Below are 27,361 nucleotides of genomic sequence, written 5' to 3'. Positions count from 1 at the left end.
TGGGCTTCCCTCCCTCTTTTTCTTTAAGCAGCACCCATTACCAGTGCAGCACTAGTGACTCAGCCTGCTTTCTTCCATCTTACACCTCACACACACACACACAAACAAACCAGCTCATACACAAACAACTCACTCGACACATGCAAAGCACATGCCCACAGTCACCCTCTCTCCCACACACACAAATACATGCAAACGCAATTAAAACCCACACACAGCCACTGACCTCTCAATCCCTTCAGATCCCTCAAACGTATAAATAAGGGCAGCAGATATGTCCAAACAATTAGCGCTGTTGACTACTTACATGCCTACAATCATAATAATGTTTCAGCTCACACAAACGCAACACTGTCAAACCTACTGATGGGATAACGAGTAGTCACGATGTCAGCTCGCCAGTGAGCCACCTCCTGTTCAACACACACACACAAATCATTCATATGATTGCTACAAACACATCATCCAAACATCAGATGTCCACACAAAAAAAGTAAGTTGACCCTCGGGGGAAGTCGTGGCCTAATGGTTAGAGAGTCGGACTTGTAATCCAAAGGTTGCAGGTTCGAGTCTCGGGCTGGCAGGGATTGTAGGTGGGGGGAGTGAATGTCCAGCGCTCTCTCCACCCTCAATACCACGACTGAGGTGCCCTTGAGCAAGGCACCGAACCCCCAACTGCTCCCCGGGTGCCGCAGCATAAATGGCTGCCCACTGCTCCGGGTGTATGTTCACGGTGTGTGTGTGTTCACTGCTGTGTGTGTGCACGTTGGATGGGTTAAATGCAGAGCACGAATTCCGAGTATGGGTCACCATACTTGGCAGTATGTCACTTCACTATTCACTTAGTCTTAACAATAGCCTGGTTAAATGAATAACACACAAACAGTAATACATTTTCATGCCTTTATTGAGTGTGAACATTCGCAGTGAAAGGTGGAAAAGATATGGGAATCTTTAAGCTAAAGAGTCTTCCAAAAGATAATTGGAGTCCAATCAATAAAAAAAAACATTTACAAGCACAGTTACAGTATAATGAAGCTACAGCGGGTTATTGCTTAGTCGAGATACAGTTTTCATTTGTCTGGCCAAGTATACATGACACACTGCATAATTTGAAAGATGAAATGCATTGCACATTACCTCTGTCTATTGTAGAATATTGTTACTGTAAGTCTGATATTCTGGTTCCAAACTCTCTTTTAGATCCCAAAAGCAAACAACAAATGGTGCTGTAGTATTAGTGAAAAATCATGATCTCGATACCAGAATCATAATTGGCCAGACTTGATTAGTCTTTCCTGAATTCTTAAAATATTAGTATCCAAGACATGGTGAGCCCAGAGACTGTAGTGTACATAGTGAACGTTTAAAAACTTAGCTTAAATGTGTGTTATATATAAATAATGCTCATAAACGGCTGTTAGTATGAGTTGAGAGCAAGATTGACAAAGCAGTTTTATCGTCTAGGTCTGTCAGTCAGACAATGTAAAAACCAAACTGGTCAAATTTGTAGCAGACCAAAACATTTCCTAAAATAGAGTATGTAAAAAGTGCATGTAAACGCTTACTAAAAGGAAATTTGAGATGTTGGTCAAAGACATACTGTACTAAATTTCAATTCAAATAAAACTTGCTATTAGAAGACCTCAAATTAAGATTGAGTGAATAATCGTAAGATTAAAACCAAAGAACTGTTGACTTGCATAAAGTTAGAAAGGTTGAAAATGGAACAAATATCTTTAAAGCTTTAATGTTGATCTGTCTATATATTCAGCACGTTGCTACTCATCTCAAGAGTGGGCATCCTTGCAAAGATTGCAAGGAGCACAGATGCAAAATACTCGATGGTATTAAGAAAAATCAGAATTTCAGCTAGAGACTTACTGTATAAAAGAATCAGAAGCATGCTAACATCTCTGTTGCTATTTCTGTTTCTATGATACTATGATAACTAAATAAGAATGGGGTTCACAAGAGGACACCATGGAGGATGCCGCTGCTATTCAAAAACAAAACATTTATGCACATCTGAAGTTGCAAAAGAGCACCTGGATGTTCCATAGCGCCACTGGAAACATTTTCTGTGGCCTGGAAAAAACAGGAGAAAAATGGGCAAACATAACATCAAAACTTCATCCCAGCGGCCATCATGGTTTGGAGCTGCTTTGGTGCCTCAGGGCTTGTATAGCTTGCCATCATATGCAGAAGAATGAATTCTCAACTTTTTTAAGGACGATTGCAGAGGAATGTTAGCCCATCTGTTCGCCAATTGAAGCTCAACAGAAGTTGGATGATGCAACAGGAGTAATCAACAACAGAATGGCATCAGCAGAAGAAAATACGCCTTCTGATGTGGCCCATGATCTCAAGAGAGAGCTTCACACAAGACACCCGAAAAATATTGCTGAACTCAAAGAGTTTTATAAAGAGCACTGGTAAAAATGTACTTCTGACTGTTGTGCAGGTCCGAACTGCAATTACAGGAAACATGTGCTGGAGGTTATTGCTGCCAAACAAGGGTCAGCCAGTTATTAAATCCAAGAGTTCACATATTTTTTCCACCCTGCACAGTTTATGCTGTGTTTAATAAAAGGCACGAAAAAGCATCATTGCTTTTGTTTTGTTTTTATTTTAGCAGACTGTGTTTGTCTGTTGTGAATTTCTTGACCATATCAAATTTTGTAGACAATTTATGCAGAAATTCCTGTTAAATATACAAATAAAAACTTTTTTCTAGTCACATACTATTACTTTATTACATACATACTATTACTTTAAACTTTCCTTCCGTCATTGCATAAAATGCTGTGCTGCCTATGTTTGTTCTTTCTCTTTATATCAGATAATCTGTGCTGAAATGTCCCTGTGGAACACAAAGGCAGTTGGAGGCTTTAAATAAAACGATGGCCTGATTATGAGAGAGAGGGAGAGAGAATGAAAAAGGCAATGAGGGAGAGAATGAGGCACTGGCAGGCTGGACCAAAGATAAGCACATAGTTTAGGTGATTGATATTACTAATTTTGAGTTGCAAGTGTGAGATAAAATACAGTTTTTTGTGGACATCAAAAGAAGAAATGTGAGAATACTACCTTTGAAATGATTGATAGATGCATGCAGAATTGAGAAGAAGAGAGAGATAATGCTGATTTGCAATGCAAAAGATCTCAGACATGCAAATAGGCTTATTTGGTAGTAGGAGAGAGCAGAAGGCCACACAGATCAATTGTTTGAGACTAGCTTGTGAGAGAGAATTATCAAGCATCCTGGGAAATGTTGTTTTAAAACAGTCAACAGTCAGCAACTCTAGGGTTGTGAGACAAATTCTTAAAGAACACACATGATGGCAACATGTATACCTTAAATTCACTGTCAGTTTGGATAGAAGCAAATGCATGAATGTTATTTTTCCCCAAATACCTATTGTCAACAAACATGAGTTTAATTCAATAATTGGTTTGATGGTATTTTGAAAATTAAAATTAGAGAGGTAAATCATTCTGTGAAAAACTGGTGTCAAGTTGCCTTATTTAAGGACGAAGGCAGCAAATGTTGTACGGTGCATTTCTCTCTGAAAATCTGAGTAAAATGGGTCGTTACAGACATTGTTCAAAAGAATAGCGTACTTTGATTAAAAAGTTGATTAGAGAGGGGAAAACATATAAAGTAGTGCTGAAAATGATAGGCTGCTCAGCTAAAATGATATGAAATGCTTTAAAATGGCAACCAAATCCAGAGAGATGTGGAAGAAAACTGAAAACTACCATTCGAATGAATCGAAGAATAGCCAAAATGGCAAAGACTCAGTCAATGATCAACTCCAGGGTGATCAAAGAAAGTCTAAAGTTACCTGTGAGTACTGTAACAATTAGAAGACGGCTGTGTGAAGCCAAGCTATCGGCAAGAAGCCCCTGCAAAGTCCCATTGTTGAAAAAATTAAGAGGTTACAATTTGCCTAAGAACACATTGACTGGACTAAAGAGAAATGGCGCAATATTTTGTGGACTGATGAAGCAAGATTGTTCTTTTTGGGTCTAGGGGCCGCAGACAGTTTGTCATACGACCCCCAAACAACGAATTCAAGCCACAGTACACTGTGAAGACAGTGAAGCATGGTGGTGCAAGCATCATGATATGGAGATGTTTCTCATACTACGTGTTGGGCCTATTTATCGCATTCCAAGGATCATGGATCAGTTTGAGTACATTCAAATATTTAAAGAGGTTATGTTGCCTTATGCCGAAGAGGAAACACCCTTGAAATGGGTGTTTCAACAAGACAACAACCCCAAACACACCAGTAAGCGAGCAGAATCTTGGTTCCAGACCAACAAGATTAACGTTATGGAGTGGCCAGCCCAATCTCCAGACCTTAATCCAATAGAAAACTTGTGGGCTGACAAAAAAAATGCTGTTTCTTAGGCAAAACCAAGAAATGCAGAGGAATTGTGGTATGTAGTGCAATCGTCCTGGGCTGGAATACCTGTTCACAGGTGCAAACACAGATGTGAAGGAGTTCTCAGAAACCGTGGCTATACAACTAAATGTTAGTTCAGTCATTCACAAGAAAGCTAAATCGTCAAGCATTTTTCTGTTTATCCAGTAAATGTTTGACTTTGTAAAGAAAAATGCAGACACTGCTATTTTTTTCAACAGCGTAACCATCCTTTTATTCACTTTCAGTAAAGAAAATTGTTCTTCATGTTTTGATTTAGAATAGAATGTGCAATGTGCCCAATGCATTTGTGTGTATTGAAGTAAGAATTATTATAAGGATTTACTCGCGTTACTCCCTTTTTTAAACACACTGCTATTATTTTGAACACAGCTGTACATGGCCCCAAATACACATGCAAAAATCAACTTCACAAGGGGAAAAAATTAAAACTACTACAATAAAATAATAAAATAGAATAAAAAAATAAAATATCTAATGGCAGTGAAAAGACTTTTGCAATAAACTTTCTTAGGTAGGTATAGTTTTGGAGTTCTTGCCTATTGACTCTATTTCCATCAATATGATTTCAGGCATGAAAAACTGATTCAGCAGCAGTCTGATCAAACAAAAATATATAATGTGTGTAAAATTTACATCACTGTATATTGTAAAATGTATAATATTATAAATGTATAAATGAACAGGGTACACACTAATATAGAAGGCCAATCTAATAAAAGTCAATTAAATCACTTTGGGATCCAAGGCAGATTTGATTCAGCAGGCAGAGTAAACTGTTCATGACACCGGCTCTGTCATGAGATCTCTGTGGAAAAAGGGGTGTATGAGGGATAACCTCACTTCTTTTGATGGATTATAAAGACGCAAACACTTTAAAAGCTATTTTCCAAGAGACATTACAGACACGTCATAATTATACCTTATATGGTGTATGTATGTAACTCTCCAGCAAGCAGTTCACGGTCGGAGATGTGACAGTTGTGAAAATGATTCATCGTCCTGATTCAGTTCAGCTCTTTTTGGAAAAGTCCATTTCGCCCTCACACAGCCCACATGTGCACGACTGTTTCAAACAAACAGGTCAATATAGCAGCTAATTGATTTAATTTCATAATTAGCACTCAGCGGAACTGCTGTACTAAACCAACGCTGTAACGCAGGGAAGAGCAGTGAGCTGGAAAAACCTAGCTAATGGCTAATTCACTCACAAGTCGTTGGCAATAGATGAGCTCCACTGGCCTTGAGAAACAACTGAGCTTTACAGACATATCTGTATTGTTTCTTATTATAAAGTATATACCTAAAAGGTAAAACGTTTTTGATTTAGCCGACCATTTCTTTGACTCGTAAACAATAAAAGCAGGAGTCCGTGGCACCTTTTTACCCTTTACAATGTCACAGTCATGTGCATGACACAGAGGCTGCATATTTAACTTGTTAAACAAGTCTCTCTTTGTGAGCGCGCAGGTGTTCTTGACAGATCCTTTACCGCTTTGAGGCCAGCTGTCCATGACAGATCATACAGACGGTCTTCGCTCTTCTTCCCTCCTAAAACACATACACATGAACCCACTGAGTACCCACTCTTGCGTTCCCCACAAAACAAAGGCAACAGCACCACCGGCTTCTTGGCACGTTCAAGGGTGCCGGAGTTAAAATTTCATGAAGCCCTTTCACTATCATGTTCTGTTCACAATTTTTCAAGGTCAGCACTTTATGAGCGAGACAAAGACCACAGAATAGTACATAGAGACTGAAGTCGACAGAGCGTCATGTTTCAGCACTTTTAGCCGTCTCCTCTGGAGTGTGCAGTGTCAGGTTCTAGTCACGCAGCGTGAGAGCTTCAAACCCCCTGTTCATCCGTAACACTGCTGCGAAGCATGTGCTAATTAGCCTGTGTCTCTCTTCTGAGCATGAGGTGAAGTCAGTTCTAAGAGAAAGACCAATATTATAGTAGAATGTGCTTTGGAGCAAGACACAAAGGACGTTGTTGTGAAATAAAGCCAGTTTCTATTAGAAATTTAATTTTATTGCATCTGAAATGAGCTGACGCGAGCTGGTTCTATTAAAAGGTATATTTTACCTTTGTAATTTCATCTTCACTTTTCATTTCAAACACATGACTTTCTTTCTACTGTGGAACACAAAGGAAGATATTTAGCAGATCGCAACCAGCAGATCACAGCTTTGAATTAACGATCATCAGGTTTGAACTATCCCTTTAAATAACTGACGTTAAGTTGTTTCAGAGACATTTTGGTGAAGAGCATTATGCTTAAAATGAGGCCTGCTGCCAAAGGAATTTATCACTTATGAAGGTGACCCCTCAACACAGCTAACGAGAATATATGCTCCCTGTTTTGAGTGAGATGAAAAAAACACATTGTGAGCTAGTGAAGGTCATGGCCAGTGGCCACCACGGAAAACTGGTTACCATAATAGAAATGCACCAAACTCATCCTGAAAATCTTCCATTGCCTGTATTACCTCCTCCTTTCCTCCCTCCTACAGTTGCTTTCTCCTTGATATACAGTCTTGTTGTCATTAGTTTGGACTCATTGCTCCCAGCAGCCCTCCAGTTGTCTTTCTCCTCCCCTGCTTTTTTGTCCTCCCTGCACTGCTGAAGCTTTCAGTGATGGAACAAGGGCTGCACCACATTCTAATCAGAGGAAATATAACAATGGGGGAAAATGGTTTTGTTTGGGGGGGGGGGGGGGTCGTCTGGCATGTATCTGGTATGTAATGCACTATTAGAACAACACCAGCATTAGTAAATATTGACTGGATTTTCATTTTTGGGTGAACTATCCCTTTACGTAAAATGTGTTATGCATGGCGACTCACATTTACTAAGTAAATTAAATGATTGGTTCATATTGGTCAAGTGGGTGTGTGCCATTTTCTTTACTTACAGATAAGGAATCAGTAGTCAAGTTCTAAATAACTACTACTAATCATTATTACTAAAGGAACAATACATTACGACTCCGAAGCCAGAAATGTTTAATTATAACCAATGTGAAATTCTCACTGCATACATGTGACTTTCAGCAAAATGTACACCCCACAGAATAGACAGAAAACTCTGGTTTTCCACAAATAATAACAATAATAGGAATAATAGTGTAATATAACTCTCTCACACAGGAAAAATCTGAGGCAAAATACTCTCTGCTCCACTTTATGTTGTCTGTTTTAGGCATGGTGTGATATCACTGCAGTCCTGAAGCCCTAAATTTCTGTAGTCCTGATGTTTTGAGGTTACCGCCCCACTGCAGAGACTGCAGCTCAGCGAAGCTATCTCATGTGAACATCACAACTACACATCAAGCTCCTGCTCCAGGCATTAACATGAGTGTAATTTTAGTATCACTGAAGCATCATCCAGTCTTTCCAAATGACACCTTGTACTATTGTCAGAGCACTATAGTTTCATATCTAGATATCAGCTAGAGGCATCATCATGACATTTGTCCACAACAATACTTCAGAGAAAACCATAAGGAATGATTTCATAAATGTGTAAGAGAAGCAGGGGAAGTAAATGTATATATATATAGGAATTACAGAAGCTTCAGTCTGGATCCAACCCTTAAATGATCTGAGATGCCCGGACACCTGAGAAAAGATGATGCCAACCCCTCAGAGGATGCCAACGCTCGTACAACATACAGAATTACCAAATTTTGCCATAAGTTAAATATATTAAGGTTTTGCAATATATAAATATATTGTGGAAACTTAATTTCCTGTAGAGCTGCTTTGCAACGATTTGTATCGTAAAAGCGCTATACAAATAAACTTGAACTAAACTGAAGTCAACAGAGACACACAGCTCACTGAAGAGATAATAGCAAGAATTGCAGAACTTCACCTCAGCCTCCTTAATAGCAACAACGGATATCATTGCTACTGAAAGCACCGAGATTCTTTAAAAAGATTGATGGTACACACAAACATATGAAGCATAAAAAAATTATGTCTTTTCCTTCTGTATTATATGAATTTGTATGCAGTTATGAATCAAGCTCGTGCAGTATAGCCCTCAAGTGTTTTAAGTTCAGGGAAGTAGGTGGCATTACACAACACACAGTAGGGAGTCTGCAAATCAGAGGAAAAGTGAAGGAACGTTTAATGGTGAAAGAACAACCAGAGCTCTCCGAGAACGTCTCCGCCCACAGTTTTACCTTGAGCGGATAGGCATTTGTGGGTAGATGAGAAGAAAAGGTCAAGAAATGTTTCTGGACTTCTTACTAGGTCTTTCTCTTTCATTAACCTCTATTCCAGTACTCTCATCCCCTAATCAACATTCTTCCTCTCCGACTCCTGCTACACTTCATTCTTATGGAAAGAGGGATGGAGATGATGATACCACTTTACCGCTTACATTTTGACTGTTGACCGACCCATTCTAATGAGATGTAATAATTTGTACAAGATGGGAGAAAAAAAAAAAAAATCACAATTTGTTTGTGCAAATATAATCATGAAATGGAAGTTTTCAATGTTATGATACATTTTCGCCATTTAGTTTGAATGATTACTGATTACTGTATATTGCCCAACCCACTCTCATGAGAAGACTTAATTTGTACAAGATGGCAAAACTTGTGAGTTGAGGCTTACAAAAATTGCAAATCCAAACCTAACAATGATCGTAATAGGAAAAAAACAGTCGTGTGTTTACATACGACGCACATAATTTGTATGTTACGATACGTTTTGCCATCGGATGAATTATTACTGGCTGTTATGAGAGTGTGTTGCTATCTGGCCCACTTTGCAGTCTTGTAAACAAGACTTTGTTTTTAGGTGGAGAACTGATCAATTTCATGCAATACATGACAATGGTCAGTAGACCGACCATCTTGAGACTGTTTTTGGTTTCTTCATCAACTGAAAAGCTGTGTTGTGGTCATAATACCTTCTATTACTGACCAGGGCTTGGGAGGGCTCATTTCCTTGACGATAAAGGACAGGAACAAAATGGATTATGACAACAGGGCCCCCATGTTAGACACAAAAGCCCTTATTAAGAATCAAACATACACTAAAGGAGAAATCAAATCTAAAATCGTCTCCTGCGTCTCTCAGAGCAATCAGACATGTCCCTCTGTGATGTCATTAAATCTGGGTTAAAAGGCTGAGTGGGGTCTCGCTCTCATGGGTTATTTAAACAAGCCAATTAGCAGGCAGGTCTCTGAAGAAGTGACACTTGGGAAACAGGAAGTAGGTCTCATTAGTATTGCGATGGGGCATTCCTGTAATGAAGCTCTCAGATGTCTGTGACATCTGATGTGATGTCATTTCTGCTGCAGTGGATTCGGGGTGCCACATGTGAAACTGGGTTTAGAGTTGGGATCTGAACAGAGCTTGTTGAATTGATGTCTGAATGCATCTCATTCGGTTTGTGAAGACATTACTATAACCTAAAATGCTGCTGTTAACTCCATCTTTACAAATGTTTAAAAAAGTACTGCAGGACACAGGACTGCTGCACGAAGAAGCTCTAGTAACCTCATTGCAATGTTCTGTTGAAGGACAAACGCTGTAAAAAGATAACACCCCAAGGACGGAAGAAAGGTGGTAAAATAGCTATGAAGTCCTCAATCGCATTCAGAGGCACTACTAAAAATAGTTCACATAGCATACTCGTACTATTTATTTTTCTCAGTATGTCTATTGTGCACCATATGCAAACTCTCTGGAAGCATAGACTTCCTGGATTACCTATGCAAATGCTACTATACGACCACACGCTGTGAGGAACACTATGCCACAATGCATCATGCTTGATACGATGGTGGATTTCTGAATGAACAGGAACAATATCAACAATTATTCATTCGAAAGATGATGATTTGAATGCCATTTGCTGAACTCAACAGTCATTGTAGTGAGTGTTCAAGCAGGTTACAGCAATTGTAGCGTCAATCTGAAATGGTCACCAGAATTTCATACATTCAAAAACTTTTAATTAACTTAATTGACAATAAAAATAAGACATTTGTAATGAGTGATTTTTGAAGGATCGTGTAATGGATGTTGAAAATTCAGCTTTGCCATTACAGGTATAAATTGCATTTAAAAATATATTTCAAATAGAAAACCGTTGTTTAAACTGTACTAATGTGTCACAGTATTTACGGTTTTAACTATATTTTTGATCAAATAAATGCAGACCTGCAAACTCATCGCAAAAACATTGCAACCTCTTACCAGCCCCAAACTTAAGAACTATGGTGTATGCAAATGCATTTCATACAGTATTTCATTCTGAACAAAGCCATAGACTGAGCGACAGAGAGAAACTGGAAAAATGTTGTCTAAATCTTTTATATTGCAACAATGCAGACATATAAAGAGAAAGATATTCACAATGAAGTCTTTTATCTTTGCCTAAGGCAAAATAAGTAGGAAAAAAAAAAAGTTTTCCGCAGTGCATTGCAGTGGATTTCTCAATTCGTCACGATGAGGGGGGGGTGTGTGTGTGTGGTTCTTCTCGAGTGTCTCCGGAGACGAGCCACTGAGGGCAGCTGACTCCAGTGAAGCAGAGCTCACCTTCAGATCCTCTCAGCCCGGCCCTGCACTGCCTATAGGCATTGCAATGGAGAATTGAAAACAAATGCAAATATTCTCTCCCCAAACACACAAAACAAGCCTTTTCTTTCAGCCTCTTTCCCACATACAAGAAAATCAAACCTGCAGCATTTGACACAAGTCAGAGAGCAGATCATTACTTTTCTCTAGAGCACACTCACAGCGATGAGATTCATTTCACACAGCTCTTCGCCTCGGTTTCATTTCGTGACTGGACATTAAAAAGCCATACCGCCAGGATAGTCTGAGACATGTGAAGAACAAGGAATAAACGGTGTCAGTTAATGAACAAGAGGAGCATTTCAGTTCAACTAGTTTCTAAGTGATCGTGAGCCGTTTAAAGCTCATTTTGAACATATAGTACATTGGTAAACCTTTGTAAATGCATGTTAATCTATATAGAAAATCCACACAACATTTAAACAACACTTCCTTGGTCAAACATATAATGTTACTCTACATACACTGTATAGTGGACACCCAAATATCACACCCATATGTGCTTACTAAGCATTTAATTTCAAAACCATTGGCAATGGACAAGACATAATCATGAGAGACAAAGAAACGCAACAGATCGCTCCTAACTTTGAAAAGTTTGAGCATATGGTAGCAAGACATAAAAGTGATATGCAGCTTAACAAAATATTTAAATGTTGGTCCATTACCCCCTACCCTCCACCCTTAATGGCTGTAAAATCCAATCGCACACCCATTCTCAGCAAATTCATACACTCAAGTTGTCAAAGGCCTTTGTATCCCAAAAGAACTAAATGAATCCTGTGTAAAAAGAATCGAATCCTCACATCCATTGGGCACAACTTCATCTATGAAACGGTCACTGTTTTCCTAAGAGCGTAATGCATAAAAAAACAGACAAAACATCCTTGATGGCAATATTGTAAATATAAATAAAACGTTTTGTTCTTGTGCATCTGCCTGCCTGTAGTCTTGAGTCAGAGTTCTTTAATTATACTGGAACTAGTACAATGCTAGTGGCAGACAGCCAGTGACATCCACAGTTCAGCGACAGTACCGAAGTAAAACTAGATGTGGATGACAGAGCACAGTTGCTAGCTAAATTGCTAACCAGATGCTACATAAGGACTACAAATACCACAAGGATGTGATTCAGTTTCTCATGTGCTCTGGAGTCAGAAATCTGTCATAATCACGAGTTCTGAGCGCATGAACATGAGTAACTGGTTAGCAACTGCACTCTAAAAAGGAAAAGTTTCAGTGATTTTTTTGCAGTGATGCCATATAGGGGTGGAGATATCTACCAAACAGGAACAACACCCCTGGAACATAATTTCAACCGACCCTGAATGCTCAGCCACTACAGACAGGTTGCAGGCCCCTACCTGACCACCCCTATGAAAATATCCTTAGTGAACAGTTCTTAAAAGAACAATTTTTTCTTCGTGTGAAGAACATTTTTGGTGCAAAAGGTCTTCATGGAACCATAGATACCAATAAAGATGATTTATTTTTAAGATTGTAGTGCGGTATGCCTGTAATTCAGGTTGTTGAACAAAATGCATAAACCTCAATCTCGTCGAAAATTATTCTTCTAAAAATCCATGGGAAATTCCAAAGGGAACCCTTGGCTAGAAAATGCTAATTCCCTTTCAAGTATTAGTACTATAAACCAAAGAACTCAATTCTATAACAGGCATTCCGTACTACTTCATTCATGCAGTGGAAGCCCTTATTCCCGCATAACATGACACTGCGCCAAAACACAAATCATCTGCTGCGAAAGCACCATTAATCCGAACTCATCTTCAGCGAAGGCTGAATCCAAGCCTCCCACCCTTTCTCCAAAAACCATCACATCTGCAGATTATCAGTTTCTCCGTTTGTCACTTTCCTCATTTTTCCCCCTCACTCTCTCTTTGCCCCTTCACCCTTTTTGCCATATCTGAGGTGTAGGTGTGAAGAGCGAGTTTCGCACCATTCCGTTTTCACAGGCTATTTATACTTCTTCAAACCCACTGCCTCACATCCCCACCGGATGACTTCATCATCATCATCATCATCTCCCCCCTGTGCGTTCTCAGCTGTAGGGTCTTACTGCCGGGGTCCAGCTCGTGGGAAGGCAGGGAGCCGGAGAGGAGGTGGGTGGGGGGGGGGGGGGGGGGGGGGGGTGAGGAGAGCTGACTCACAGAGAATGAGGGGGATGTTACAGCTCAGAGCGCCTCTGAATCATCACCGTCTTCTCCAGCACAATCACCATCATCATCTTCATCAATGACACATCCGTCATTCAGTGTTTCTGTGAATGGGGAGAGAAAGAGGGAGGCAGAGAGAAACGCTGGTGGTATTATGATAAAGCAAAAGCGGTCCATATTTATTCGGGAAGATGAGTTGAACTAATTCAAAAGCCAGGGTGTGGCTGTGTCACGGGGCAACCGTGTTTGAAAGCGAGTGACTATATTTAGGCAAACGGTTATAATAAAACAACAGATGGTTTACTTTCTAGGAGGGAAGAAAATGCTGACATGGGAGGGACTATTTGTAGTGCTACAGGGAGGGTCCGTGTGTTTGCCAAGTCAAAACACAAACATATAGACGTGACACCTCAGACACCTCTGCTGTGCGTACTCAATTAGATCGGGATGCTGGGAATGGTGTTAATATTCAATTGGGATTGAGGGAAATGAGGGTTGCTAAACTATTGCTTTAATAGGACTTATAAATGTTACATTTTAATGAAGTTAGAGTCAAGTTTCATAAAAGCTGGATTGTGTGTAATTTAGTTTAACCAAGTACCACGCCACATTCGAGGCTTCAGGCTCCAAATGTAAGGCAGTTGCAGATGAATGGGTCCTTTCTAACAGGAAAATGTCTTAATACCTAAGCACTCACATGCGAAATGTGATGGTTTTTGTTGAACAGTTGCAAAAATTATGTGTTATGGAAAAGGTTTTGAGCAACAACAATAACAAAAACGTTGAGGAATATGAATATGCCAGAAATATGGCTAAAAAAAATTAAGCTTAAATGGAAGCTTCATGGGAAATTGTGATTTTAGTTTAAAGGTTGAAGTGTTAAAACAATTCAAAATAATTTTTAGTAGTGTTATAACCATTAACAAAAACTACCTGAAAAAACTTCAATTTAACACATTATTAAGACTTCAAAAATAAGTGAAATAAATCATAATAAGGTACAAATGACCTTTCACTTTAGGATTTGATACATGGTATAAAACGTGAATCCTTTACAACTCAAACAATTTCCAAAAGACTGAATTGTCATCTAGGGGGTTTTGACTTTAAAATGACTTTCCTTAAAAGAGAGGGAAACCAGGCACATGAATTTGCATATCTTGCTTTTTTAATTAAAAACAAATGAGCAATCAACCCAAAAGCAGTTTTGTTGTGTGTGTGTGTGTGTGTGTGACATAGCAAATCAATTCAAAAGTATCAAGTGTAAACTTACAACAATATAGTACATTATTCAGACATTTCTTTAACGTGGGGGGCTGACATGAAAAATCATTTTCATATGAATTATTTATGCAATTATCCATATTCACAACTATATACATTCATGTCAAATTCAAAGCAATTGAAACCACGAGGTCTGAAACAAAAAAAGACATTCATAAAAATAAAATAGATAGAAAATGCTCCAAATTAAACTATCATTTTCTTTAAAAAATATAGTTGAAGAGAGGACCTTTACAATGATATGAAGATTAAATTAAGATTGCTTCATTTTAAACATAGGCACATCGTTTGTTAATATCTGAGGCTTTAGAGTGACAGGAAGTTTTCCTGGCAGACATTTTCCTGGCAACCCACCCGAACTGAGGCTGATCAGCAGCACCAAACATAGCCAGTGCTCCATGCTAGTACACATGTAAACAAAAACATTGAGGACGAAAGGATCTGTGTCTGTCGCTGGAGCCCAACACTTCAACCTTCTTTTTTAAAACACCACCACCAACCACACCAACATTAGAGCCTCGTTCAAGAAGATAAATATACATTTCTTTGCGTTAGATGCTTCTCTTTCAAACAGTAATGATTCTTTGGCATAAATAATCCGTCTCAATTCCTTTCCACCTAAAATGAAATCAAACTGAACTAAAAATCATCACAGATCTAAATACCCCTGTCAAGAACAAAAAATAGTCAATGACTAGTATGATATTTCATTAAAAAACAGAAATGTTTGGCTACAGGGCAAAAAAAAAAGACAATTAATAAAATTACTATTTAGATAAACATTGGTTAGAACTAGGAACAGCCTTTATCTGACCTTCAAAACGGCAACAAATCGCTATATTAGCCAATCAAACGCTTCACTCAAGATTCACCCAATAATGTCCCTGTAATAAATATATATTTTAAAGCAACACAACTTCCATAACCGTATCCATGCCACCACAGTTAAAATACTGGTGAGTCTCAAACGCTAGATGAATGAAGATTATGAATATCAAGTTCTGCACCTTAAGACCATCCACTAAACCCGCAAATCTGTGACAATCAACTGCAGTAATATTACAGAATACATAAAACACCAACCGATATGCCACTAACAGTAATGGACATCATGGTTTAGTCCAGTGTTACATGCAGCACAACATAAAGTGATATTTCTGTACATAATGCTCTGTATTTCCTGGTGGTATGCAGCATTATAAAGTGAGTTGAGAATCTGGGACATGACAATGTAAGACAAGCGCTGATATTACTCTCACTAGGACGTGTTATAGCTTTGCTAACTGACCCACAATCAGTTGTGAGATGACTTTGAGCTGCACTCGTAAGGCAAACGGAGCCTTCTGGACTCACATGGCACGTCAAACTCGTTTCTTGTAACCTACTTGCATACATCAGCTGACATCTGTCAAGAAGCACGTGGTTTTCGAGTGTAACTGCTAGTTCTGAACAAACATCAGCTAACCAGCCTGCACTGAAAGGGTGAACAGAGAGAAGGCCCCACGGTTTCGGATATATAACGATATATATTCATCATATACGTAGTCTCGGGCCACTTTGAGGGATGAGACTGCGCCGGCAGCTTCGTATTTTTAGGCAACGTGTCCAGGGAGTGTGTGAGGCAGGGAAAGGTGACCTGCTTTCACGTTGATCGATTGTCTTGCCCACGGTGGCTTTTGCGAAAAAGAAAACAAAGGAATGGAGAAAGAAACGTGCTTATTGGGTGAAAAAACTAATTTGGCACAGCCCAAAAAACTTGCATTGTTAAAGTGGAAAAAAAAACCCATCGTCGCCTAAACCAGATGACGAATAGTGATTATTAAGAGACACGAGATTGCCGTGCCCCCCACTTTATGATTAAACAGCACAGGGGTGGGTTTTTCTGGAAGACGGTATGTGGCCTGCTCCTGCCGCAGCCGTCAAGCGCAGAAGGCCATTCCCATGGGCCTCTGGCAAGCTTCCCCTCTCTCATCTCGATCTCTCTTTCATCCCTCTTTCACGGGGACAGGTTGAGCAGCTTAGTGGATTTATTTGGGTAATTAATGGCCAGGCTGATGGCTGCGATGTTCTTCAGCGCCTGTGCAATAAAATAGGGGAGAGAAGGATATAAAGAAAAGTGAATGAGTACAGCAGGAGAAAGAAAGAGGGGGGCAACAATGGCATAAAAAAGTCAGAGAGAGAGAAAAACCATTAAGCAAAACATTGTGGGTAATTTATCAAACCGTTTCACACACCTGTGGCCCTCAAAGCTCAGCAAAAACACCCACACACAAACACACAATTAATCACACTTCAAATATGTCACCGTTCGACCCATTTAAAAACTTTTTTGGCACAAAAACGCTATTTTGTTAACAACATCAAACCACTTGTTTGGCCGTGATGAATATTACAAGCATGTTTTTATGCGAGCGAATAAGGTGCTCGGGATAAGATAAATACAGAGCATTAATCCCGTCCCACACAACACAATGTGTTCCCTGTGCCGGAGATGAGGCTGAGCCACACCCAACACAATAATGGGGTTAATGACTAAATGCTAACAGCCCACACACAAACACACTCTCACAGACACGTATATGGATGAAGAATCGACAGATATGCTTTCTGATGTTCAGCTGTTTTAGCATAATATTTGGTTAGAGCCGTCATGTGATGAGCAGCGCAAATATTTATTTCACCAAAGGCAATTTTGTCACTAATGGCATTATCTATCTATATGTGAACAAAGGTCAAACACTTTTACTTGTAGAGAACTAAAGTATTTTCCCAAATCACAAGTATTACTCTATCCTAAAATGAAAGTTACTGCAAATGAAGCAATATGAAAGAAACAAAGAAATGGGATTGCTACTGTACAGTAATAAAATACACCCTCATTAATTTTTCATCAAGTAGCCATACTGTACAATGACTGTCAGTCATCAGGGTTTGCTAATAAAACAAGCTTAACACACCATTAGACTTTACAGGATCATTACAACTCATCAGCATATGGTGGGACATTAGATGCAGCCGTCCATTTGACAAACATTCACCTCTCCACTGTGCTGTGGTTTCCTGTCCTTTCTTGAATTAGCAGCTTTATGGCACAAGTTAATGCACTAGGCTCTGCCACATCTCATTTTAAGCAGTGAACAAACACAGCTGAAAAAACCCTTTTGTGCTTCTGGTATATATGTGTACTCATTTCAACATGGCTGCATCAGTTTATTGTCTTAATACCGTGTGTTATCTTCAACGGCATAACCCTTACTAACTGTAAACCAAATTCTACTGTTCTTCTCTTTCCTTATATCATGTAATAATATTTGTAATCAATGAATACCAATTAATAATTTGACATGTCAATTAATCAAATTCCATATATTGGCCTACCTCTGGTGCTTTTAAATGGACAGGTCATATTTATTTAAGTAAAGCTGAAACTTTACTGTTACAAATGTGGTGTTTATGGCATAGCTTCTCAGACATGCTCTTGAATGTTCATAAAGCCTGGTTTGAACTAGGAAAAAAGGTAGTTCGGTATTTTGATTTACTTACGGGGAAGTCGTGGCCTAATGGTTAGAGAGTCGGACTCGTAATCGAAAGGTTGCGGGTTCGAGTCCCCGGCCGGCAGGGATTGTAGGTGGGGGGAGTGAATGTACAGCGCTCTCTCCACCCTCAATACCACGACTGAGGTGCCCTTGAGCAAGGCACCGAACCCCCAATTGCTCCCTGGGCGCTGCAGCATGGCTGCCCACTGCTCCGGGTGTGTGTTCACGGTGTGTGTGTGTGTGTGTGTGTGTGTGTGCATTTGTTCACTACTCACTGCTGTGTGTGTGCACTTGGATGGGTTAAACGCAGAGCACCAATTTCGAGTATGGGTCACCATACTTGACAATACGTCACGACTTTATTTCTCAACAGCTTTGATTACTACAATTGAATTTAAACTACTGTTAAATTGGAATTTCATTGATCATCTGAATCACTGATGACTGTTTCTTTCCATTATACTTTTCTGCTGTCTTCCCTTGATTTAAACACTGAAGGACACTAAATTGTAAAATAAATTGTATAAGAACACTACAGGAACTGTGGTAGTCTTACCTGTGCAGTGCGCACTACTAGCTGTTCATTGGTAGTGAGAGCAAGAAGGTACTCCTGCAGAACGTCCTGCTCCTGATGGACAAATGAAAAGACACGTGACTGCTTTAGTATTCAACTACAACATGAATGTGACATATTTAGCTCATTTTACAGGTCATCGATGTAGAAAACAAGCTGCAAAAATGCTGAATTCATTCTCTAGCACTTGCTAGACAAGCAATCTGATGATAGGTCAGTTGAATTCAAGGCCAGTTAGACTATACTGTTATTCACCAGACTGGCTCACGCTCCTGTAGCTCCACATGAGCGGTTAATCTGGGGTTTGGAACAGCACCACGCTGTAGATGACATAACTCTGAATCAAACCAGACACTGTCTAAATCAGCCCTGCCTCTGCTTTCTAATTTCCTGAGGTAGGAGTATTTGCACTGTTCCAGGTATTTCACATTGATCATGTCTAAGAGTCCAGAGTCTCTAAGTAAGTATTTCTGTGTTTTGCTGAGACTGTTATACAATCCCTGGAGAACTTTTGAGGGAGTATGGTGGAACCTACAACACATAAAGCCAATTTAAAAATGTTATGTGAAGTAGGCATAGCAACTTAGTGCACTAAGTTCATTGTTTCAGAAAAAGTATTGTGGGTACTTAACTTTCTTACTAATTATTAATAAGCAGAAAATTAAGAGCAAAACTCGTAGTTAATGGTTTGTTATTTTATAATATTTTAGAATGGTTCGTAGTCAGTCTTAAACCCTGAAAAATCAGTGAACTTTCATATCAAGGTAAACATTCTATTGTGACAATATGTACAGTATAAGCAGCACACAGCAAGGTTGACAAGGCTAATGCATACTGACGCACAGATTGGCAACGATCAGCCATACACTGTTTCCCACAAATGGGAAACTGAACAAGTACAGCACCAAAGATGTGCAACTGTTGTTAAACATTTAAAAGGAAGTTTGCACATAGATTAATTTTGCAGGTAGTTTGTATATTTTTTCCCCTGGTAGAAATGCAATAAAAGGAAAAGGAAAGAGGCTGCAAATAAACAAATTATGTGAATAAATGACACAATATACTGTAGACTACTCACAATTTGGGGTCAGTAAGTTTAAAAAAAGAAATATACACTTTTAATCAGCAAGGACACATTAAATTGATCAAAAGTGACATTTATAATGTTACACAACATTTCCATTTCATTTTTTTTTTTTTACTTTCCATTCATCAAAGTTTCCACTAAAATATTAAGCAGCACAATTGTTTTCAGCACTGAAAGCATATTCAACATATTAGAGTGATTTCTGAAGGACCATGTGACACGGAACACTGGAGTAATCCTGCAAAAAATGTAGTTTTGCCATCACCAGCAGGAATTGCATTTTAAGATATAATAAATGCAGCTATTTTAAATTGTAATGATATTTTACAACATTTATTTCACACACACACAGTATACATACATGTACTGTATATATGTGTGTGTGTGAGTAATAATTAGCGTTTTGCAAGAACTCACAGCTTGCTTTCCTACAAATGTAGGAAATTAAGCAGTGATGGGAGAAAGTGACATTCTTAAATGACATTACATTTAAGTAAAGTGTATTTTATTTTGTTAAAGTTAAAAAAAATACATCCAGCTCAGTTTTGATTACTTTAGTTGAAAGAGTTATGACTTGAGTGTCAACAATGCTTTGGGTTAATAGAAGATTGGTCAGATTGCACTCCACTTCTACACCAAAACGAACAACATCTAGACGTCTCAAAACACTTCTCAACACCACTTTCTGTAGACTGTGGAGAGGCTGCAGCTTTTGTCATGTTAGAACACTTTTGAAACCACTTCCTCTCTGAAGGAGGGGCTTTTATCATCCCGCAGAAATGAGCGTACTAGACTACAGGAGGGGAAGACAGAACGAGCCTGACTTCTTATATGCTTTTTCTTCTTTCCGTCTCATTTCCGACTCAAATGGTGCAACAGCTGAGCAATGACACACTAAGACTCTCTTGCAAATGCATGCCAACAATCTCCCATTAGATCGGCATTCTGACCCCATAAAATAAAACAACGGATCAGTCATGATCATCTGGCTGCTGAGAGGTCTGAAGAAGTGCAGTGGATGTGGGAGAGATTAAAGCTCTTCATAATGAGGCCAAACAGTGCTAAGCATCTACTGGTGTAACCACTCAACACCTTGAAGAATATTTGGGCTTTCTTTTAATACAAGGAGATGTGTTAGTGCCCTCTAGTGCCTGGTTTCTGGAAACTAAAGCTGCTCTTATGTATTCACAAATTTATTTGCATTGGTGGACCCTGCACCAAACTTCCTAAAGTGGATTTGCAACAAATGGATTTTGGACCGTTTTGGATTTTTGCACAGATCCAAGCATACGGATTATCTAGGAGGTCCAGTTAAACTTATTGTAAGCTGAGGATCCTCCATCGGTAAACATGACCAGCGTTACGAAATCACAATCATTTATCATTCTGAAGTCTTGCGGACTCGCATGCGACACCATGTAAACATAGTCCTTAAGGTTAATGTCAGGCCTGTAGGTTTCTAAGTGGGTGTATTATTTTGGAATGGGAGTACGGAATACAAATGCAGTAGCTCTGGGATTCAGACATACACACTCAATAGAGAGCTGTGCGGGTGGATATGAGAAACAGTAAATCATATGAGTGGAAGATACTCACACAAACCCTGATGTGATTCAGACTGAATTAAGTCTGACATTAAACACCACAATAAAAACCTTAATGCTCTCCACATTTTCTCATATCATCACATAATTATATCTTTGTGACAGCACAAAATAATTATTGGAAGCCTCCCAGAATTCTAGGCTCAAATTGACACATTCTTACCTTAAGTAAATGCATCTAAAATGATCGGTTGTGTTTTATCATCGCAATTCATGTCTGTTACCCAGGCATATGCCTAATCCTAAACACATACCAAAATAAATGATCAAATAAAGATTAAGAATCAAAAATGCATAGATATTTTGCATCTTAAAACTATAAATTACTATTGATTTCAACACCTCTGTTGGCTTATGAATGAAAACATAATGGTCCACAGAGAAAAAAAGTTAAAATACATTTGAATGTTTTTAATAAAATCTTATGCTCACTAAAGCTGCATTCATTTGATCAAGAATACAGCGAAAACAATACTATTGTGACACATAATTACAATTTAAAATAACTTATATTCAAATTGAAAGTTATTCTAAATTGTATGCTAAAATGTAAACATTATGTTTTATGGCAAAGCTGAATTGTCAGCATAATTACTCAAGTATTCAGTGTCTCATGATTCTTCAGAAATCATTCTAATATGCTGATATGGTACTCAAGGAACATTTCTTATTATTATCAATGCTGAAAACGGTTGTGCTGCTTAATGTCTTTGTGAAAACCATGATCCTTTTTAGGCTTCTTTGATCAATAGAAAGTTCAAAACAACAGTATTTATTTAAAATAGAAATTTGTCACTTTTGATCAATTTAATGTGTCCTTGCTGAATAAAAGTATTAACATCAATCTTCCTGAGCATATATTTTTGAGCAGTAGTTTAAAGAAATTAATTATTTACTCTACCTACTGATCTCCTGCTGTTATTCTTTATGCTTTGTTTTCTCACGAATGTTCTTAAAAGAGATGCTAAAGAAAGGAGGAAGATGGTCACTCACCATGGCCTTGGCTTCAGCGATGAAGAAGAGCTCAGTGAGAGCGCGATGGAGAGGAAGGAGGACCGTGATGCTGGTGGGGTCCTGAATCAAACCGCTCTCCATAGTAGTGAAGAGCTGCCACAGCGGCCGCAGAAGTGTAAGGTCACAACCCCTGTATTAACACACACAACAATCAAAACGTGAGTTCATTGCACTCTAAATGGCTTTATCATTACTCATATTCGAACTATATGGATAGCTCATTCGCCCGGTTAATGTTTCCCTTGCGGTGGGCAGGTGGGCGATTTCTCAACCTGACACCACAGGTCCATGTCTATAAATCTCTCATACACGCTCTGTCTGCTGCTGATGATGTAACTGTGTCCAAACACCATGGAAATCATGCAAATCACCCTGACATGTGACCTTGTTGCCATGGGAACAATCAAGGCAGCAAGCCACTGTCAGATGCGTTATGCAAATGCTGTGTAAATCTGAATGCTCGCCAATACACGAGTAGAAGTTAATATAAACCTTTCAAGAAGTGCTTCTGAGGAAAAAGTTGCAGAGCGGAAGAAAGATCTTGAGGCTTGTTAAACTGGGCCAAGTTGCACCTGCCATCCACAGAGAGCAGAACTGACCTAAAAGACCAAGTTCTGAAAGGCTCTTTAGAATAATAGGGCGGCAGCACTGCAGGATGAATTGACTATCTTTTGTTGGGTTTAATAAATGCTGTTTCAGAAAGGTAAGAAGGGACACACCACTGAGACGGACACTGCAGGAGCCGCAGCAGCAGGTGAATGGCTTTCAACCGCTGGTTTCCTGTTTGCCGACAGGCCACGCCCACCTGCCACTCCCAAATGTCAGCCAGCGGGAGGTGAGTCAACGCCTGCTCATCTGCCAGCATCTGCTTCAGGATCTCAAAACCTGTGCATAAAAGTGAATTTATTAGCCAACTTGCAAACTGAAAAAGAATATAAAAGCAAGAAGAATATAAATTCACATGTGGGGCTGCTTCTGTCTCTTGTTTACCCTCTTAAGCCTTATCTGTGAAACAGCAAATGAGTTGGCAGACCCCATAAATGAGGCACTGCTTCCTTGGCTGAGAAACCAATTTCATATTCCATTACAGAATAATAACATCAGAAACAGAGCAGAAGGTGCACGTCTAAGAATTCTTTGATTAAAGATAGACGAGACACAGGAAAAGAGTTACTCGTCACCCAGTACTGACAGACATGATCAATCGTACAGTACGTTCAGAAGTTTACAGACTAAGTGCCCATCTACACTGAATGAGTTTTAGTAATCTACTTCGCTGCTTTTCCGTTGCTTTTCCTACATAAACAAGCGCTAGACAGACATTTTTGACCAGTGCACTCGTCTCGCATGAGAAATGGTGTTATACAATTCTTGTGTGTGAATGGCCTAATCAGAGCAACTGGGTTGTGGATGAGAATTCTGTAATGGATAAACTTTACAGTAGAGAAATATATCAGTAAGTTATTATTATTATTTTTTATTTATCAGTATCAGTCGATGTACTTATTCATGCTTATTTTGACATTTAGGGTTATAACTGTTAACTACAACTAAAATCATTAAAAATCAGTTACATAAAATATAATAAACATTGATATAAACAGACACTGAAATAAACTATAATATATAATAAAAACTTAATTTCAGCAAATTTCCAAAGTAACATTTCTCTAGTTCTAAAACTTAATAAAAGCTGTATACATATAAAAAAAAACCTAATCAAAATGATAAAACTAAACAACAAAATTACTAAAACTAAAACAGAAAATTCAAAAAACTAATTCAAAATACTAACAAAAACTATAATAATATATCAATGATATTAAAATAACACTGATGCACACTAATAACTTAATATGCTGCTAAATGTCATCTTAGTGTTATTTTAGTACAGTTTATATTTTTTATTGTGTTATAAATATTTTGAATTAACTTTTTATTTCCAGTTTTCATTTTAATTTAGTTAGTTTAATTTTCATTTTAAGTTCAATTTCTTATGTACTATTGTCAATTATACTGGATTCATTTTTTATATTTCTGTTTAACTTTAATGCATATTTGTTTCAGCTAAAGTACTTTCTATTTTTATTTATTTATATATATATACACATATATATATATATATATATATATATATATATATATATATATATATATATATATATATATATATATATATATATAATGCATTATTGTTTTAGTTAAAGTAAGTACTTTCTCTTTTTTTTTTTTTACTTTTTTTTTATTTTGGCTTTATTACAATTACTGAAAATGATTTTTAATAGTTTTAAGTTTTAACATTTTATACTGTACAATATAGTAATGTTGAGGTGCCTAAACTCAGCATTTAAAATGATTTTAGTTTGTAGTGTTTTATTTTTAATACATGTAGACATACAATCATCATAATTTTACAGTCAGCATTTATGACTTATGGCTTTGCCTTAGCTCACTGATCATTGCCAAAACCACGAGAGCCCACCCAATAAACTGCCTTAATTAATTTTAAACGTGTTAGGTATGACTGTAGGGTCGGCAGGGCCATCGACTCAGCAGGAAGTTGAGTTTCTGTAGCTGTTAACGCTCCCACACGCTGAGAGACACGGCCATGCTCACAGACCCCCTCTGATTCTCAAACAGCTGTGTAAATGAAGCTTAAGACTGAAAACCAGATAGTGGGACACCAACATTACAACCATAAAAGACTGTAGGAATGGGAGTCTCATGTGAAATGATGGTATTACTGTGATGGTCTCTAAATGAAATGGACATTTCTGTTTGATGGCTCGTTAGAGGGCATGATTCTAGAGCACAATTAGACAGTGGCTAGAGGACATTAGTGATAGACACCAAAAGAGACATTAAATAATTAAATGAGTGCAAATTGTGTACCAGTCTGGAAGCGCCCTCGATGGCCGCCAGTCACAGTGAACTTGTAGCCCCATTCTGTGTTACTCATATCTGATATAAACCTGTAGTAGAGAGTGTCCCCTAGAGGAGAAAGAGGGAAAAAAAAACAACAATTCATTATTAATCTCAAAGTGAAAATGTATGTACATCAGCAAATATTTGAACGTGTGGAAAAATTTGTCAAACCTTCAGATTGACCTGGATTTCTAAACTGGCCATAAAATTCAAGAGACAAATACATTTCACTTAAACCAGAGGTGGGCCACAAAAGGACTGCCAGGGGGCAGCGAGAGAAAAGTGTGTTTATGAAGGTTTGTATGATCTTTATTCAATATGTTTTATACAATAACACTGCTTTAGAACAATATTTTTTATTATTGTTTATAATAATATGCTATATTATTGCATTTGAATTTGGCTGTAAATGTTCTCCTTCAGATTTATAATAATGGGTTAAAAACAACATGCTTTCAATCAATACAAAGTCAACATTTTAAAGATGATACTTAAATCATTTGCTTTTACTGTAGTACAAAAAAAGTCAAGCATTTAATTTTGGAAATACTGGATTTAATAACTGATTTCCCGTCAACATTTCCTGCATTTTAAACAAACAAAGCAAACACCAGTCCTTTATGATTTATTTATAAACAAATATTATTCAAACATGCCACTTTCTCAAATTCTTACCTGGAATCTCAAAGTCGGTCCATTTCTGGTGAGAACCACTGAAAGTGTGCAGGTCCTGCAGGACATCACTGCTGCTGGCCATAAGGAGCTCATCACATCCCTCCTCTGTGTGACAGCGAGAGTCAAACTTCACAGACAGGAAGATGGCTCCAGGGACGTGCACCTTATCCTGAGACAACGCAAACAATGACATTGAATGGACCAGGAAAATACAACTGTGATCCAGCAATTTGAAGTGAAGGAAAATACAATTCATACCTCAAAGTTAGTGTTGTTGTCATAGGGGTGCTTGGATTCATGGACCTGCACAGCCATTCCTGGCTCCTCCATAAACTGACATGCTGTCAGTGACAGATTACCCAGCATGCTCTGGCTGCAGCCCCTCAGAACCTTCTGCAAGATCTGAGATCCAACATGTGACGAAGAATTATATGTACACCAACAATCTGAGGTCTTAATTTATGTACTAATTAAATATTTATTCCACGGTACATAAAAATTTAATATTGTATTTGAAAAATATTTCATGGCCAGAATGAAATAATTCTGGCCTGTAAATGCTCCCAGCTGGTTTGGCAAAAGCTCATTTTAAATCCTGACTATAAATCCCCTTCTCACCTTCTCCCACATGGGTCTCTCCTCTAGCTGCATGAGCATGTCCAGTATGTAGGCCATGTGAGAAGCTCCGCTCAGCTCCAGGTCTTCCTCTCTGATGGGAGTGACAGAGGGCCAGTCGGCCAGCAGCGTCGCCAACACGTGACGTGCATACAGAATAGCAATGGCTTCATTCACTTTGAAAAGGTACTGTCGCACTGCTTTGTTACTGCGAGCATCCAGTTCTTTATGCAGCAGTGCTGAGCTTTTGGTGCGCCGCTGTTTGGCATAACTCAGCTGGAGGTCGCTCTCTGTGTTGGTGATGAGTTTCTGCGTGACGACATTTGTTTCTTCTGTGGCTCGATCACACCGTGTGGGTTTGGACTAAGTGGCAAAGAAAATAGAGCGAATTAACGGTAACTGTAGATTACAAAATGGAATGCGTTTAATTTTAAACTTAGTCTTACCACACAGGGCACAATGATAATATCAGTATCTACAGCCTTGGTACTTCTTTCCTCAGAACGAGGTCTTTTAGATGGTTGCCACTTCTGTGCCAGTGTACGAATAGTCTCATCGGTTTTTATAGCGTCACCATCAAACCTGGGATATGATACGTTAGGGGAAAAAAAATAATTATTTGAAATAAAGTCTTTGAATTAATTTTATACAGTTAGGAAGTACACAAGATTTAGCTGCAATTATGTTCATAAGTTTACACAGAATGCAAGCTCTTTAGCTCTTTGCAGATATTAAGAAGGATCAATTAAAATTGATGATGCTTAAGATTTTCAAAAAATATGAAATGTGTAGTGAATTATTACTTTATATTATTAT

The 27,361-nt window shown here is 38.4% G+C and overlaps 1 protein-coding gene across 1 annotated transcript in view; it reads right to left on the bottom strand.

The window, feature by feature from the left end:
• Nucleotides 1-14,378: 14,378 nt before the first annotated feature.
• LOC306870909 (zinc finger ZZ-type and EF-hand domain-containing protein 1-like) overlaps nt 14,379-27,361 on the bottom strand; it is a 38,287-nt gene continuing 25,304 nt past the window's right edge. The window contains exons 46-54 of the mRNA XM_079418491.1: nt 26,992-27,127; nt 26,549-26,908; nt 26,189-26,332; nt 25,931-26,099; nt 25,223-25,321; nt 23,050-23,215; nt 22,310-22,460; nt 18,608-18,679; nt 14,379-16,592 (exon numbers count right to left, since the gene is read on the bottom strand). Coding sequence (XP_079274617.1) covers nt 16,512-16,592; nt 18,608-18,679; nt 22,310-22,460; nt 23,050-23,215; nt 25,223-25,321; nt 25,931-26,099; nt 26,189-26,332; nt 26,549-26,908; nt 26,992-27,127 — 1,378 coding nt within the window. The 3' untranslated portion in view covers nt 14,379-16,511. The remainder of the gene's footprint in view (nt 16,593-18,607; nt 18,680-22,309; nt 22,461-23,049; nt 23,216-25,222; nt 25,322-25,930; nt 26,100-26,188; nt 26,333-26,548; nt 26,909-26,991; nt 27,128-27,361) is intronic.

This window comes from Barbus barbus (genome assembly GCF_936440315.1).
Source record: "Barbus barbus genome assembly, chromosome: 6".
Taxonomy (NCBI): domain Eukaryota; kingdom Metazoa; phylum Chordata; class Actinopteri; order Cypriniformes; family Cyprinidae; genus Barbus; species Barbus barbus.
The sequence above is the reverse complement of the archived record's forward strand: the minus strand, read 5'-3'. Positions and strand labels throughout refer to the sequence as shown.